General features: G+C 38.5%; 2 protein-coding genes across 3 annotated transcripts in view; one reads left to right on the top strand and one right to left on the bottom strand.

The window, feature by feature from the left end:
* WAPL (WAPL cohesin release factor) overlaps positions 1 to 16185 on the bottom strand; it is a 135733-nt gene that overhangs the window by 100104 nt on the left and 19444 nt on the right. The window lies entirely within an intron of this gene.
* OPN4 (opsin 4) overlaps positions 1 to 16185 on the top strand; it is a 39122-nt gene that overhangs the window by 17299 nt on the left and 5638 nt on the right. Inside the window, exons 4-10 of the mRNA XM_039719779.1 lie at positions 87 to 597; positions 948 to 1061; positions 7309 to 7451; positions 9332 to 9465; positions 10625 to 10828; positions 12663 to 12834; positions 13657 to 13821. Coding sequence (XP_039575713.1) covers positions 571 to 597; positions 948 to 1061; positions 7309 to 7451; positions 9332 to 9465; positions 10625 to 10828; positions 12663 to 12834; positions 13657 to 13821 — 959 coding nt within the window. The 5' untranslated portion in view covers positions 87 to 570. The remainder of the gene's footprint in view (positions 1 to 86; positions 598 to 947; positions 1062 to 7308; positions 7452 to 9331; positions 9466 to 10624; positions 10829 to 12662; positions 12835 to 13656; positions 13822 to 16185) is intronic.

Here is a 16185-nt window from a genome sequence, read left to right as displayed (position 1 = left end):
AAAACTAACTCACCAATAGGGTGAAAAAGAACTGTATATTTAAGACAGATTGAACTCCACCTTTTTACTTCTTTGTCTTCATACAGCAATAGTGGGAATAGCATTAAATTTCAGACATAAATTGGTCAAAGGCAAAACAGAGATACCAGCACTTACAAGTGAGCATCAGTTTTATACTGTCATTAAAGTGAAGCTGGAATCAGATGGAACAAGCTGCAAACTGGGCATGTGCAGACTCTGCCCTCTCCTGTATTTAAATGGAAGCCGCTGCTGCTGCCCTTTGCTGAGCTGATGGACTGAAGCAATCTGAAGCTCTAGTGAGAAACTCTGCACTGCATCTCACACCATTCCAAAGAATCCAATAACCTGCTTCACACACACAAAGGTAAAGTGGCTGGCTTAAATTCAGAGGACAGCTCTTCTGTCTTGGTTTTTGCTTAGATTTTGTTCACCTGAATAATCAGCCCAATCAGAAGAGGATCTTTTTTTCCCTCTGAGGACACCAAGAGCACCAAAACTGTGGAGTCCCACAATGCATGGAATGACTCAGAAGCCAATGCCTACACACGGATGGATCTGCTTCTTAGAGCCCCAACAGTAAGTGTTTTCTGTCACTTAAAGCTGTAGCATGATCTAGACCTCTGGCAAGGCTGGCATTTATAGCACTGTAAATGGACAGTTAAGGAGCATGTACACATTTTATGCTGTAATGTAATAATAACATAATGAAAACTTATAAATCTTTTTATTGCTTTAACTATTTATTTCATGCAGAGAGGGCTACACAAGCAGTGTTTTTCAGCAGAGTTGCATGGGCAGAAGACAGGCAGGAATGTCTAATGGCAAAGTGCATCAAAGATGTTGCAAACTATCAAAACAAGATGTTCTTGTACATTAAACTGCTGCTTAGCAGTTCAAACACAATGCTCTCTTCTGTTGTTACTTAGGGTGGAAATCCCCATAATTTCTGTAATAATCTGAAAGTGCAGTGGAGTGCTTATGTAAATGTTAAAAGAGTTACGTGCAGTTGCCCAAGAAAGTTTTTTGGAAGGTTTTCTCAGGTAAGTCCTAGCAAAGCTCCTTCTGAGTTTTTATATACTAAAGAGAAAGACATTTTCCTTGGAAGTGTGAAATCTGTGAATCTGTTGTAATGACACTTGAGGATGGAATTTTTTGTTTGCTAAAAATTTTCTCCATCTCACCCCACAAGCCTGAACCAAAGGAATTCAGAATTCCTCTTCCTGGCTTTGTCTCTCACCATGTGCTGTTTTTACTAAAGTCTGTTTAAAAGTTTATAATAAAAACATGAACCAATCTAATTTTTAAAGTTTTTAAAATCTATTTTTTAATAAAACTTGGATATCTGCAGTATATTACAAAAAAATAAACAAGGAACTGTCCTGAGCCAAGGCACTTAAAAGGCTAAATTAAATGGATAATAGGTGAAAAAGGATAGCAGAAGGTAGCAGGGAGGGAGAAAAGGGACTGGAGAGTGCATGGCAAAATGGAAAAGGATTCTGGGGACACAGTGATTTACACTGGAAAATTAAAAATTGATCTTTTCCATGTTCTGCTGAACAATCTCATTAGCTGTCCCTTTTCCTCTCCCTAGGTCAAGTGTCTGTATCACCAAAATTTTGCATTTTAACTTGACACAAAGGCTGGCTGAAGAGAGTTTCAGGAGTGAAAGCAGTGTGTGCTGCTTGTGGCTGAGATTAAATCCGCAAGATAGGATACAAAATCTGCTATCCAAATTGCTCAACAGGGCAAGCATCATCCATGGAAAGCCCTGCTGTCCACTGGAAAGAGGGCTTAGCAGTCAGCGTCACCCTGCTGAAACCGTAATTGAGGGGGATTACACTCCTCTCTGTGCTGCCTGTCATCACAGGGCAAGTGCCCACAGAGGCAAGCTTAGAAACCAGAGAAAGGACCTGTGAAGGAAAAGGTGCTATCACTTGTTTGAGGCCTCTTGTAGGTAAGCAGTACAAACACCACACGAGGAACTCCAGGAAATTACAGTGTTTCTGGTCAGATAGTTTTTCTAAATTATGTCATTTGTTGTAATGTAAAAGGCCTGACACTATCATTGGTTGTGTAAGTCATACTGTGTAAATGCTGGTCAGATAGTTTTTCTAAATTATGTCATTTGTTGTAATGTAAAAGGCCTGACATAGGTTGTATAAGTCATACTGTGTAAATAAGTGGCTTCCTTACCTGCATTTGTAGGAAAATTAGGAACAAAGAAACTTGTTATGTTGCCAAAGTTCACATTGGACTTCCAAAACTTGCAATGTTTTGGAACTGGCTTCTCTTCTATTGTAACACTATTCCTGCAAATTCAGTGCCTACAGTTTGAAGTTAGAGGAATTCATAAAAGCAACCACATAGCACTCCTATTTTCTTCCCCTTTTTGTTATCTTGTTTTACACCAAATTAGATAGAATCCTTCTGCCATACTCAGGCAGAAGTAGTTGAAAAAATGTCTTTGACATAGTTTTTTCTGCTCCTGGCTTTAGAATTGATGTCATACAAATCAATCAGAATCAGCACTGAGACATGTTCAAATGCCCAAATGACCTTATGATGATTTCTTCTTTCCATGTAGCTATAACTAAACCTGATCTTATACTCTTGCCATTGTGAGACTGTGAGAAGTGGGCTATATTAGATATTATTTTCTATGAGTATTTGCTTGTAGGGCCTTGCTCCTACCTTCATCACTGTTAGCTTTAGTAGGACTTCAGAAATAAACATCTCCAAGTCAACGGTACTTAAGAGATATGATTTTGTTTCCTCACTCTGAAAAAGAACGGATGGGTTTTTTTTTCTCAGTAATAGCTGAATTCCAGTTTTGGAATGCTGTCCTTTTATCACTTATACAGAAATACCTTTCTCATGCTATGGTGATGTGTGTTGGACTTCAGAAATGGCGTATCTTCAACGAGAAGTTATTCAGAGGTTAGCTGGTTTGGTTCATTTGGGTTTTCTTATTTAATCAATTATTAATTAAATATTTAGAAAACATTTTCTTTAGGAAACTGTATGATAATGGATTCCCAAGACAAAACAGCTACAGGCATCAAATATTCCTGGGTTTAATATCTGGTCTAGACTTCCTTCTTACCTGGACAAATCACTTAGGAATCATGATTTTGGTTTGGATTGCAAAGGAGTTCCTTTATCCTTTCAACTGTCCTCAGATTAGTGTCTTGAAGGGTCTTGACAAACTTTACAGTGAAATACAAGTTCTGCCCTATGTGCCTTAATGAATCTGCCCTGTGGCTGATTAATTGTTACTCCTTCTCTGCTTGCACCAAGCCTTAGTCTGTCTCTTCCTTAAGAAGCAAGCTGGTTCCTCAGATTGTCCCTCAAGGAAGAATTCTGCCTCCCTTGCAAGCAGCCATGGCAGCAGGTCATAAATATAGAATAATGAGCTCCATATTGTGCTGCAGCAAGGATTTAGACATATTTATCTATAAAACATTTGCTTTTCTCCGAACTTCCAGAAAGCATCTCAAGTTTGCAAGTCTCATGCAAGTTTACTGCAGGACAACTGAAAACACAATTCTGTTTTAGCTGTTTTGTTGGAGGCAGTACACAAATATTCCTTTAGGGAAAACAATAAGCATTTTAAGAAGGCAAACTTCATTAAACCTAGCTGCTTCCCCCTACTCTAGTGCTTCCACAAGGACACACTTAAACCTGCCAGAAAGAAACACATTGACACAGAGCATCTCCATAACTTGACTCTGCATCTGCTGAGGCAAATGACAGAGTAGGATTTAGCAAAGGATTACAACTATATATGGAGGATTAAAATTTGTGGAGGACTAAGATTTTCCTTTCCAATGAATAATAACACTGTTTTAGGGTACAAACCAATTATTAAGACTCTTCTTAAAATTAAATTTGCACATCACTGTTTCTTATGTACATTTGGTATCTATGAAATGCCCAGCCCTGGCTGAAGGAGGCTGGTGTTTTGTCAGGGATGCTTTTCTGACCCAGTGTGGCCCTTCTCAAATTGATTCTGCAAAACTGTAGTGTAAACAAATAATAAATGATATGCCTTCCAGAGATTAAAAACATGAATTCTTACACAGCTCTACAAAAGGCCTGTTTTCATATGCACCCAAATGAAGTTATAAAACCTGCTTTTAATCTTGGCTAAAGGTTGAGAGAGTTGTGTTTGTTGAGCCTAGGGAAGAGATGGCTTTGAGGAGACCTTAGAACAGCCTTCCAGTACCTGAAGGGACTACAAGAGAATTTGATGGGGAAGTTTTGCAAGGACATAGAGATAGAACAAGGGGTAATGTGTTCAAACTTGAAAGAGGGTAGGTTTAGATTAGATATTTGGAAGACATTCCTTACTGTGAGGATGTGAGGCTCTGTGGATGATTAATTGTTACTGGGGAAGCTGTGGATGCCCCATCCCTGGGAGTATTCAAGGCAAGGCTGGATGGGACTCTGAGTACCCTGGGATAGTGGAAGGTGTCCCTGCCCATGGCAGGGGTGTTGGAACTAGAGGATCTTTAAGGTCCCTTCTGACCTAAACCATTCTATGATCCTATGAACACCCCCAAGACCCTCTCCCCAGGGCTGCTTCCAATCCCTTTTTCACTTAGCCTCTATTTGTGCTTGGAATTGTCCTGACCCACACAGAGGACCTTGCCCATGGCCTTGTTGGACGTCATGAGTTCTGCATGGTCTGACCTCTCAAGCCTGTCCAGGTCCCTCTCCAGGATGGAATCTCTTCCCTCCAGTATATTGACACAGCTGGGTGTCATTAGCAAAGCAGCTGGGAGTGCCCTCGATCCCACTGTCCATATTGCCAACAAAATGTTAAATAGAGCTAGTCCCAGTCTAAATATCTTCATTATGAGGTGCTTATAGAAAGAAGAGTGAACACAAAACATGCAAGGCAACCCTGCTGTGCATTATCACTGCAACCGAAGTAGTTGTTCAGAGTATTCTCAAAGGACAAGTACTACAATATGGATTGCAACAGGGGGATTTTTATTCTCCCCTGCCAACCAAGTACTTGTACTGTGTGATGATAATAGAAGACAGAATAAACAGGGCTAATGCACTGCAGAAACTAAATAGAGAAAGGCTTTGGGAATTATCTGATTTCTTGATTATCCTGCTGACCTGATTTTCTCAAGCACTATCTTTTTCTCCCTGTTCTTTCTTTTGATTACTGCAGAAGGCAGAGGGCTGAACTCGATACAGGCATGTATTTTTGTCTTCTCCTATGGAAGCTGTGTGTATGTATGCAACTTAGTGAAGGATTTGAAGTGCTTAGTGCCTGATCTAATGCCTTCTTGATCAACTAGTACCTTTCTTTGACGTAAAAAATAATAATTGTATTTCCAATGAAAATAGTGAAACTACTTTTTTTTAGTAAGAGATTTTTATCTCTTAGAGAACAGCTGAGTTGTAGCCTCTGGTAAAAATTCAAGGCCTACAGGAACTCCACACTGTAATGCTAATTTATTCCTTTTGCCACACCTTTTCCTGATCATATATGTAGTTTTATAATTTATGCCCTAGCACTGCTCCAGTATAGTATTATTCTTTTTTTTTCTCACACTTGACACTTTTATGGATTCTGAACTTGTTTCATTAACAAGTGATTTTAAAGTCTTCTATTTTCCCTTAACTAATTTTGCCTCTCTTGTGATTTCTCTGTGTATTTATATTTATCTTTCAAATTTTTCCTTGTCCTTAGTGCTCCACAAATTTAATTCAAATTAAAGACACTTTGATCTGTTCTTCATAGCCAAAACAAACTCCTTTAGTTGCTTCAATTCTATTACATTGATCTAGTTCTGATTAAATGGATAGCTACAGGGAAAAAACATCAGAAATCTCCATTCCACTAATAATCATAATTAACTCCCTGCAGAACAGCTGCTTAAAAATGTTCTAGCCACAAGACTAAGAAGAAATAAAACCAACCCAAACCAAAGAACACCTGATCTCATTTTCTTGAAAGAGTTTTATCTCAGACTCTCCCTATCCACTTGCTATTAGTATGGGATTATTTTTGTTAGTTAGTTTACTGGCAGCATGTTGAGCACAGCAATTTCTAGCTGGGCAAGATGCCCATTGATGTTAATGATGTTATGCCAACTTCCACTTTGCTGCAGGAACCTGAACTATAAATGCTGTGATACTGTCATTCAGTTAGTGCATCAAACTTAACATTTTGCTCCAATTACAGTAACAGCCAGAACTACATTTTCTTTCTCTAAGATCAGAGTATTTGTCCAGCATTTCATTGCTGCTAATGCAGAAACCCAGGGAGTGCACTCTGGTGGTTGAGGATTGCTGTGGGTAGATCTTCAGCACACAAAGCAATCTCATCCAGAATTCCAGGCACTCCTGGGGTTCACCTCTTGCTACTGGCACATTGGTTTTAAATCCACATTGCCTGTAATAACCTCAGCCCAACCTCACAGATGCATTCAGAAGTAATGTCCACTTCTATTGTCCAAAAATACCCATTTCCAATACTGCAATTTTCAGTCTTGGCTACTGAATTCTGCTGTGAGTTATTAACTGATTAAAACACAAATGCTTCAGTCAAGTGGTTTATGAAATACTTCACAGAGAGAAAAATACCTTGATTCAGGCAGATCAAAACCAGAACTGGTGTGGAAACCAGGCATAAGGTATAAAGGAATTGTGGTTTAGTTTTTCTGATCCTTAATTTAGTTTCCAAAAGACTCTTATTCAAGCTGCCAGGCTTTTGGTAATCAGCTCTTGAGGCCAGCTCAAATTGCAGTGTTATTCAGTGGGGGAAAATGAAGTGGCCGTAGTGCTAAAGGAGTAAATGCCTATTTATCCATAGAACATTTCTACTTAGAGAAGTCTAGTCTGTGATGTCAGAGGACAACAGAAATTGTACTTCACAGATACAGAAACTTTCCTGAAATTAAATATACAGGAAGCTTATTTGTTGTTAAATACTGCATTACCTGATATCAGATGCAATGAAACAGGTCCCTTCCTGTGTCTTTTCTCCTCTATGTCCTTATTTTTCTTTTGGGAGAGAATAGGTTGCTTTTCTTCACCAAAATTCTATATTGACAGTAAGCATACAAACCATCCTTTGCCTTTGCACTGCTGATGGCATATTTATGCTCCAAAGATGATCAACAGTAAATGGAATTTGAATGTATTCTGACTTTTTTTGCTTGTTGTCTTTTTGCACTCTTGACCATTTTCCCTTCCAGAGAAGCACATTCCAGCTTATTCAGAAAAGTTTGGCAATATACCTATGACCTCTCATTTGCTCCACAGAAGATGACAGTGCAAGATGCTCCTCGTGCCTTTCCCACAGTGGATGTTCCAGACCATGCCCATTATACAATTGGAGTTGTCATCCTTCTAGTGGGGATTACAGGAACTCTGGGTAATTTCCTGGTCTTCTATGCTTTCTGCAGGTACGTTTCTTTTGAAGGTCTTTTTAAATATTCAGATGTATGAACTTGACCTGTGTGCTGCAAACACAGTCCAGGAATAATGTCAGACTTCTTCACTGGCAGAGTAAAATGCACCAAGAGACATTGCTGTAGGAAAAGTGGCAACCTGCCATTTCCCTTTGACTTCTTACCATTAATCACAGCCATAGCAAAATAGGATTTAGTTAGTAGGATTGCAAAGAACCACCTAGATATTCCAAGCTGAAGAAATGCAGTCAAAGCAGAAATGTTACAGTGAATTTTTTTCTACTGGCCATGTCTGCATTGAACTGGGCTGGTTTGCACCTCTGTACCTCATAAATCTGCTCTATAGATGTTTCCTTCCTCCTGTTTCATATTAGTAGTTTCTTTCTTCCCCCCACTGTTCATAGTGGCCATGTCCCATTTTTTTCACATTTTCCATCACTTGGCTTGTTTCCTTTTAACTGAAGCCACATTCCAACTTTTCTATCTGAGGGAAATTGGATCTCTGACAATGTCATATGCTCACCATTCCTGTTCACTCCTCATTCCCTGTCTGATTTGTCACACTGAAGCAGAGCATTGACATGATGTTCAAGCCAGTAAACTTCTACTATTTGATTGGTCTTTAGGCACAGATGTAACAAACCAAAATAACAGCAACAAATTATAGGATAATTTGGCTGTGCTAACTTAGATCACTGGAGTGTAGATGGAAGTTGTCTTGGTCTCAAGCCTGTACTTATGGGCAGTAGGTTTCAGCACATTCATTCAGAGTAGGATGGCATACTTAAGTGAGAATGGCTGTGGCCTTAAGAAGAGAAAAGGTGTTGGCATGCAGATCAGGCATGTGAGGATGAAGTACATGAGCCAGCTTAGCTCTTTGGATGGTCCCATACAGGAAATCCAGTTATGGCACTTTCACTTTAGGACACAGCTTGTCTTCATTTGAGGTGATACAAAGAAAGTGATACTGATAGCTCAGTAACAAGTACATCAGAAATTCAGAAAACAGTTTACATGCTTATAAAGCAGCCTCGGGTAATGACAAACCATAAGAGAGCCAGCTGCCTGAAACAGAAATGTGTTCAGTGACTTCACAGACTACAAACAACCCATAAGCACTTACTAATATCTCCTTGCTCCTAAATTGACAGAAAGGGGTTGGTTGTCCTAGTGATTGATTCTGGACCAGGGCAAAGAGCCATGGTTTATTCACCTATTTTTCTATTATGTCTAAGACTGTAATTGAAAAAGGAGCTAAGTAGTTACACTGAGGCCCAAAATGAAGAGCTCTTGGTTGAGTTTCCATGTGTACCCTTTAAAACATGGTAGTGTAATATTATGAATAACAAAAGCAGGCAGAATACACTGAAGGCTGCTTATTGCTCCTTTAAAGACTGAGTTTGGGCCAGTGAAATGAATGTCACAGGGAAGAACTGATGTGAAACAAAGTGATGTGGTTCATTCATAGTGAGTTTGCTTAATCCCTCTATTAGGAAGCCACTGTTGATCTTATCAGCAGTGGAAACTGCATGCCCCTTCTCCTGCTTAACACTGCCCAGATCCAGGCATCCACAGCGTACACCAACTCTACCTGTTAGTCGTGGACATGCACCAACCAGTGCACTGGTTGGAATATTTAAAGAAGTGTGATTTATCGCCCTCACTGAGCTGGTTATCAAACAATCCTGTAAAATGCACAGGAGTATAAGGATGTAAAACTGGGCCTTGCTTGTGTTCTGTCATGAGGGAAACAAGAAGCACTTTGCTTTAGCTTACCATGGAGTGTTCCTTGGGATTTGTGAGCCCACAGGAAGGAGTAGCAGCATAATTAACAGTGCAGCAGTGTTTAGCAACATTTCTTCTGATCTCTGTAGGAGTAGGAGCCTTCAGACTCCAGCCAACATACTCATCATCAATCTAGCTGTTAGTGACTTCCTGATGTCCATTACACAGTCTCCAGTATTTTTCACCAGCAGCCTCTACAAACACTGGATTTTTGGTGAGAAAGGTTTGTATATATATTCTAAGATTTTACTATGTTTGTTCTTACCATAGTGGCAGTAAATCTCAGAGTACCCTCAGGTACTTTTGCAATTTTGAGACCATTTCTCAACATTGTTTCACTGTTGACACATTTCATTGAATATTTGTGTCTGTGTGCAATAAATACACTGCTGTCATGAGAGGGAAATTACATTAATGAGACAGATACAAAGGCATCACTAGCAACAGGAGGCACAGCACTTCTTGCCACTGCTCTTCTCCAATCACCTCATGACTGTTAGAGTCCTCTGACAAAGAAGCAGTACCCCTCAGCACACCAGCTTAAAAGCCCTTCTAAATTACCTGTGCTGGGACTTGCACCTGACATAGTGAGGCAAGAAGCCTGGAAAATCTGATTTTTCACAACAGAAATTCAACACTTCCTGTAGCGTAGTAAGACAATATGTAATAAAGGTGCTTTCATTCTTCCAGTATAACTGTTATAAGAGGAAGACTAGTCTTTGCCTCTTGAACACCTGTTGAACACTGACAGAAAGGAAACTCGGAAGTAAAATTGCTATTTTGATATCTGATGACCAAAAGCATATTTTTATTTTACTTCCATTAAGTGCTCATTTGTATACATGTTAAAACTAATCCAAACCACTGTTTTTAATCTTTAGGTTGTTTAAACAATTAAAATCACTCATTAATGTATTCATAGTCTGAATATTTACTTCCGCTAAATTACTCATTAATATATTCATATTTACTTCAGTTTTGCTGCCCTTGAGATATGAACAAGTGAAGCAACTATATCCCATTGTTAAGCAAAACAGCTGCTTCTATGGGACCTCCAGCAAAACTGGAGTTAAACAAGATATTAATGTAGTGCTGAAATGATCCCACTAGAAACACCAGAAATCAATGAGTGCAAATATGTTAAGTATCACTGTCTCCAGCAATTGATGCAAACAAAATATGTGAAGTTTATCTCCATGGATAATGTAATTAGCAAGACAGCAGCTTTGAAGTAGCATTATAACTGCAGGAAAGCTCAACTTTCACTGCTTTACAAATTCCAGAAGACATTAGTTCATAAGAAACACAGACTTGAACTCTCCTAGAAATAATTAGCATGGGTAGATTAATTTCATTGCTACTTCTGTCATCTTCATTGCAAGGCTGTGAGCTGTATGCCTTCTGCGGAGCTCTTTTTGGCATTACATCTATGATCACTTTGATGGTGATTGCCTTGGACAGATATTTTGTCATCACTAAACCTCTGGCTTCTGTTGGAGTGACGTCAAAGAAGAAGGCCCTAATAATCCTGGTAGGAGTCTGGCTGTACTCTTTGGCTTGGAGTCTCCCACCCTTCTTTGGATGGAGTAAGTGAACTGCAATAAAACTTTTTTGCCCTCATAGTACTGGATTAAAGACCAGTTAAAGGTACAGAAGAGGGTTGAATTAATAGCTCATATATGAGGTTTGAGTAGACCAATTTGAAAAAAAAGAGATGAAATACATGTTGAAACTGAAAGTCTCTAATCAAAAGAAAAGTGGGCATTACAGCATATTATGTGACAGTGGCACTTTTCCTTAAGCACATTACTTGCTCCATAAAGGACAGCAGATAAATTCATCGCAAAAATTTACGAAGAATGCACCTGCTCATTTTCCCATGTCTACTTCCATTGAATCAAATTTAACAATATATAAGTTCAATAAATGTATTTGTGTTATTTCTGATGAGTTTTCCTCCCCAGAAGTGCTGTCTAAGAGAGCAGTGTCAATCTAATTCTTTCCATTCACATAAAAGAGTCTGAGCATTTGTGCCAGGTGATCTTCAGTAAGTCTTGACTGTGTTTTGCATGGACAAATTGCACTTAGTTTTGCCCACGTTCTCTGTTCACTCATTGGTGTTGTCACTGGCTTCCAATAAGCATGGCATTTAGTAGTAACTAAAATGCTTTTGTAAATGTGAATTTCACACATGGAAATTGGAACATTCATACAGCACCTTGATCATTGCAATTTGTGACAAAGCGAGTTTCTGTTATTCTTCCTCACTGGAATCTGCCTCACTACCATTAAGTTTATTTCCTGAGAGTCACCAGATGCAGTCACTAAGTTAGCATGAACTCATCATTCAAAACCCCAGCCCACCATTATGCTCCCTAATTCCTGAAGAGAATATGTCTGCCAGCTGAGGTGAGAACATAGACATTTTTGACTAGTAAAGGATGCAACAACCAACTCAGGTACTGTAGAATTTCAGCAGAGTTTTGTTATTGTCATATTTTTGCTATTCTGGTCCTCCCGCTAAACATGAAGGATGCTTAAGCAAGCAACTGCAATCCTGACAGAAGCAGACTTTAGTTGAGTGAGGAGCTGTTAGAATAACAAAATGACAATCTAGCCTCAGATTATAGATTTTCAGTCGAAGAAGGTGGAATAATTGCTTGAGGGGTGTTATTATCTTGTAATTAGATTGCAATAGTGCCCACAGTATGAACTCTCACACTGTAATTAGATGCATTTGAGAACATCTGGTGCAATATTTTTAAGAGTGGAACAGAAAATATCAGCATAAACAGTTACTATTAAAATTCCAAAGTAAAAAAACATTGCTATTGCAAATTTATTTACTTAACAGTTTGAAACAGTTCCTTTAAAAATAATACATTTTATTTCAGGCAAAACATTAGGTATGGGTTTTTTGGGTTTTTTTTACTTCTACTCAGCTTTATTTCATGACAAAATTATTTGGTCTACACAATAAATCTTTCTCTTTCGCCCACTAAATTTCTCTTATCTGCATATGCTTAGAAAAGTGGTACCTAGAGCAATTGGTTTGACTCCTTAGGAAGACAACAATTTGACAGGAAATTGAGATATTTAAAAATTATACAGGTCTGGTCCTACACCCAAATAAGTATTTGAATAGATTCCCTCTGACTGTGATGAGTTTTAAACAATATTCAAGAGTGAAGCAAAATTACTCAGTTTTCTGAAGCCTTAGACTGCTAAGCATAAATACAATAGGGAAACAAAATAATATAAAATATAAAACTTCTTTACATGAAGAATTGTGTATCCTTTTAAACCCTTTTTTCCCTTTCAGAGAATAATACTAAATCCCATATTATTCTGAGTGTCTTCTCTACTTTCTGCATTCAGAATAACATTCACTTCATGGCTTAAGCCTGTCTTCCTTTCTAGGTGCATATGTTCCTGAGGGTTTGCTGACTTCCTGCTCCTGGGACTACATGACTTTCACCCCATCAGTCCGTGCCTACACCATGCTGCTTTTCTGCTTTGTCTTTTTCATTCCTTTGATTGCTATCATATACAGCTATGTCTCTATCTTTGAGGCTATCAAGAAGGCCAACAAGTAAGTAGCCAACAGTCCTAAATTCTTATCCTCATCTTTAAGTGACTGTTTTCTTTAAGAAGAAAATTGGGATGTTTCTCACATTTATTTTGTCAGCACAACTGAAACAGAAAACCAAACGAGAATGCTATCAATAGTCAACATGGTAAGACATATGATTCTCTGAATTTAGGCCTGACCTTATCAGTGTATTATCTAATGACATGGAAAAGGGTACAGAAATTAACCAACCAGAATAAAAACAAAAGGGACCTCAGAAACACCTAATGACAGTGCATCAATAACCATTTCACAGAAAAATAGATGGAATTGAACTAAAAATTCAAATAAAAAATGAGATTAAAGATTTAATAGCAGGACTATGAAACAAAAAGCTATTGCTTTAAATGTCAAGGGCAACCTGCCACTCCATGTGCCATCTGTGGGTACCAGTGCCATAGATCCCAGTGGATCTGGTCACTTAGCTCAGAAATACAAAGTGACAGCAAGGCAGCAAAACAGGACCCAGGGAAGCAAAGACTCCTCTAAGTGTCTTTAACTCAGCAGCATTCAATTGGCTTGAACACCTGCTTTATGTGGAAAATCTTTCGGTACTTTTCTGCTATTTTTTTTTCATTTAAACACATGTGGATTTTCCCACTGATTAGTGCAACGGAGGTACATCGAATTGGGAAGGATGTGTCACATACTTGCATTTATGTGCAACAAAAGTGCATGAGTTTTAGCCTCAAGTAGCAAAGAGTAATTGTTGTCCCACTTCATGAAGCTATCTGCTCACCTCCCTACCTTTGTTTTTTGCTGTTGTATGTTTATTTTCCCTAGGTCTATTCAGACATTTGGATGCAAACGTGGAAATAGAGAGTTCCAGAAACAGTATCAGAGGATGAAAAATGAGTGGAAGATGGCCAAAATTGCACTGATCGTCATTTCGTTTTTTGTCATTTCCTGGTCACCATACTCTGTTGTTGCTCTGGTAGCTTTTGCTGGGTAATTATAAATGTCTTAGCAAAGCAATATTCAGTGAAAGCAGAGGATGTGGAACTGTAAAAGACAGTGAAATGTCAAAACTACTTAACAATGAAAGTCAAAACTACTTGTCACATTTGACATCTGAAGCATGTCCAAAACATTCATATATTTAGGAGTGATATTTAACAAATGGGACACATGCTGACTAATTTTTTCTTAGTTTGACTTTAAGAAAATTTAAAAAAAACCAAGAGATCAAAAGAAAGAAAACAAGAATATTATTTCTAGCAACATAAACTGCCATGCTGAAGATTTCTGAATGCATTCTCTATGCTAGGATATTTGAACTGTTGGAACTTTATTTAGCACTAAAATGCTAAATAAAGCACTCCAAAAAGATCCTCCCAGGGGCTGATTCTCTTTTTTTTTTCTCTACTTCTTTAATATACCAAAAAAATATTTTTTTTGTGTGTGTCACATCAAACTGCTAAAATTCTTTGCATGTATATGAAAATTCAAAATTAGTACATACATGTGTTGGAAGCTTTGTGATGCTGGATATAAAAGACCATAAACATAAATCATCAAAGCATGTTCTTTATCTATTTGTCACCATTTTATACAGTATTTTCAATGGAAGCATGACAGTATTAAAACATTTAGCTTGACCCCAGATAGTTGATGCACTCGAGGCATAAGTAATGGATTGGGAATCCAGATGCCTTGGCTCTGTGTGGTTATTTCTCCCACCTTAAGATGTGAATTTTCCTGTGCTTCAGTTTAGCCTCTCTAAAATGTGTGTGACTGTCTCTTTTAGGAAGGCTTGTCACCTGCAAAACCCCAACTGGGTGATTCCTATGACAGTACAAAACACTTCTCTGTATTTTTCAAGTAAGAGATAAAAAGTAGGTGTTCTTAAAATTGACACACAGCTCAAATTTACTCACTATGGAGCATTTTGGGAGACAAGGGTGATTTTTGTTATGCACCCAAGAAAGAGGCCACTGCAGGGCTTTGTCTTAACTGCTTAGAAAGGCAGTTTCCTAAACACAGCACCTCTAAAATCTTAGGTTTAAGAAGAAAAAAAAATACTGAGGGAAGCAGATCCTCTCCCTTTGTATGCAGACAGGTGATTCCCAGCTGCCATGAACATTTTCTGTATGAAGTAAACCCGTTCCTCACTCAGAAACACAAACCCTTTGTGTGTGTCCTAGTGTCCCATTTCCTGTCAAAGGGGAACTTAGGTACTGGACATCCTCCACTGGTGACATGTGACCAGTTAGACACAGAGGAGAAGCAAGGACACACAGAAATGAAGCACAGCTACCTTGCAGTACTGTAAGAGACCTAAAAGAAACTCAGGAGATGCTTTAAGCTGACCACTGTATAAAACTGTTGTGCTATCACATACAATTCAGCATCTGCCTTAGAAGGATCAAGTACCTGCTGAACTTCTGCTCCATATCTCACACTCTCAAAAATCTGAACACATGAATAATTTTATAATTCTGCAGAATGTTAGAAATTAGCAATTTTAAATGTTCCTTATAAAGATATCTGGGGAGCAACATCGCTTCATTCAGTTTTTTTCCATTTCTGAGCTATGTCTTTTAGGCAATTCTACTGGGATTTTTCAGATTAATAACCAAGCCTGGATGTCTTCTGTGAAATTTTATTGCAAGGGACTCAGATAAAATCTTGCTGCATGCTACATATGGGAGGAAGACATGGAGTCTGTGGCTATAGTCTAAGACTAAAGACAACTCATCTGACAGAGCAACAACATCTGAAAAAGGAAGGAAGAACCTAAATTCCTTTAGACCATATTTTGAATGGGGAATAGTGAGGTAGCACACAGTCATGCTCACTAATATTTTTGGTCTACAGGTTGCATTTTTTGGGAATTATTAGTTTAAACATAGGAATGATTCGTTTAAACAGAAGGCTTTGCCACTGTTTGTTTGTTAACTGAACTCTCCATCAGCCTTCCCAAAGCATTGTCTCAGCTCAGGGTCAAAATCTCCATTCCAGTAAGGTCACACTGTATGTTATCCAGAAAATGTGAAGATTTATACCTCTAATCAATGTTTTCAAAGGAGGAGAAACCTCCTTTCAATCAGGAGAAACCAGGTTATCCAGAAAATGTGAAGATTTATACCTCTAATCAATGTTTTCAAAGTATGATCAGGAGAAACCATGTTAAATATTGCACACAGAGAACATCCTTATCAGGGCAAAGCCTTAAGAGGTGAAATGGCATATCAACAGGCAGCTGATAAAAGGGTTCTTACACTGCAATTGGCAAACAATTTCCACCTCATCACCGGGCATATCTATTCCCATAGTATGATGAGAAACTTCCTCACCAGGATGGTGAGGCCT

Source organism: Passer montanus, unplaced genomic scaffold (genome assembly GCF_014805655.1).
Source record: "Passer montanus isolate IOZ18808 unplaced genomic scaffold, ASM1480565v1 scaffold42, whole genome shotgun sequence".
Taxonomy (NCBI): Eukaryota; Metazoa; Chordata; class Aves; order Passeriformes; family Passeridae; genus Passer; species Passer montanus.
This window is presented reverse-complemented; position numbering and strand designations above follow the sequence as displayed.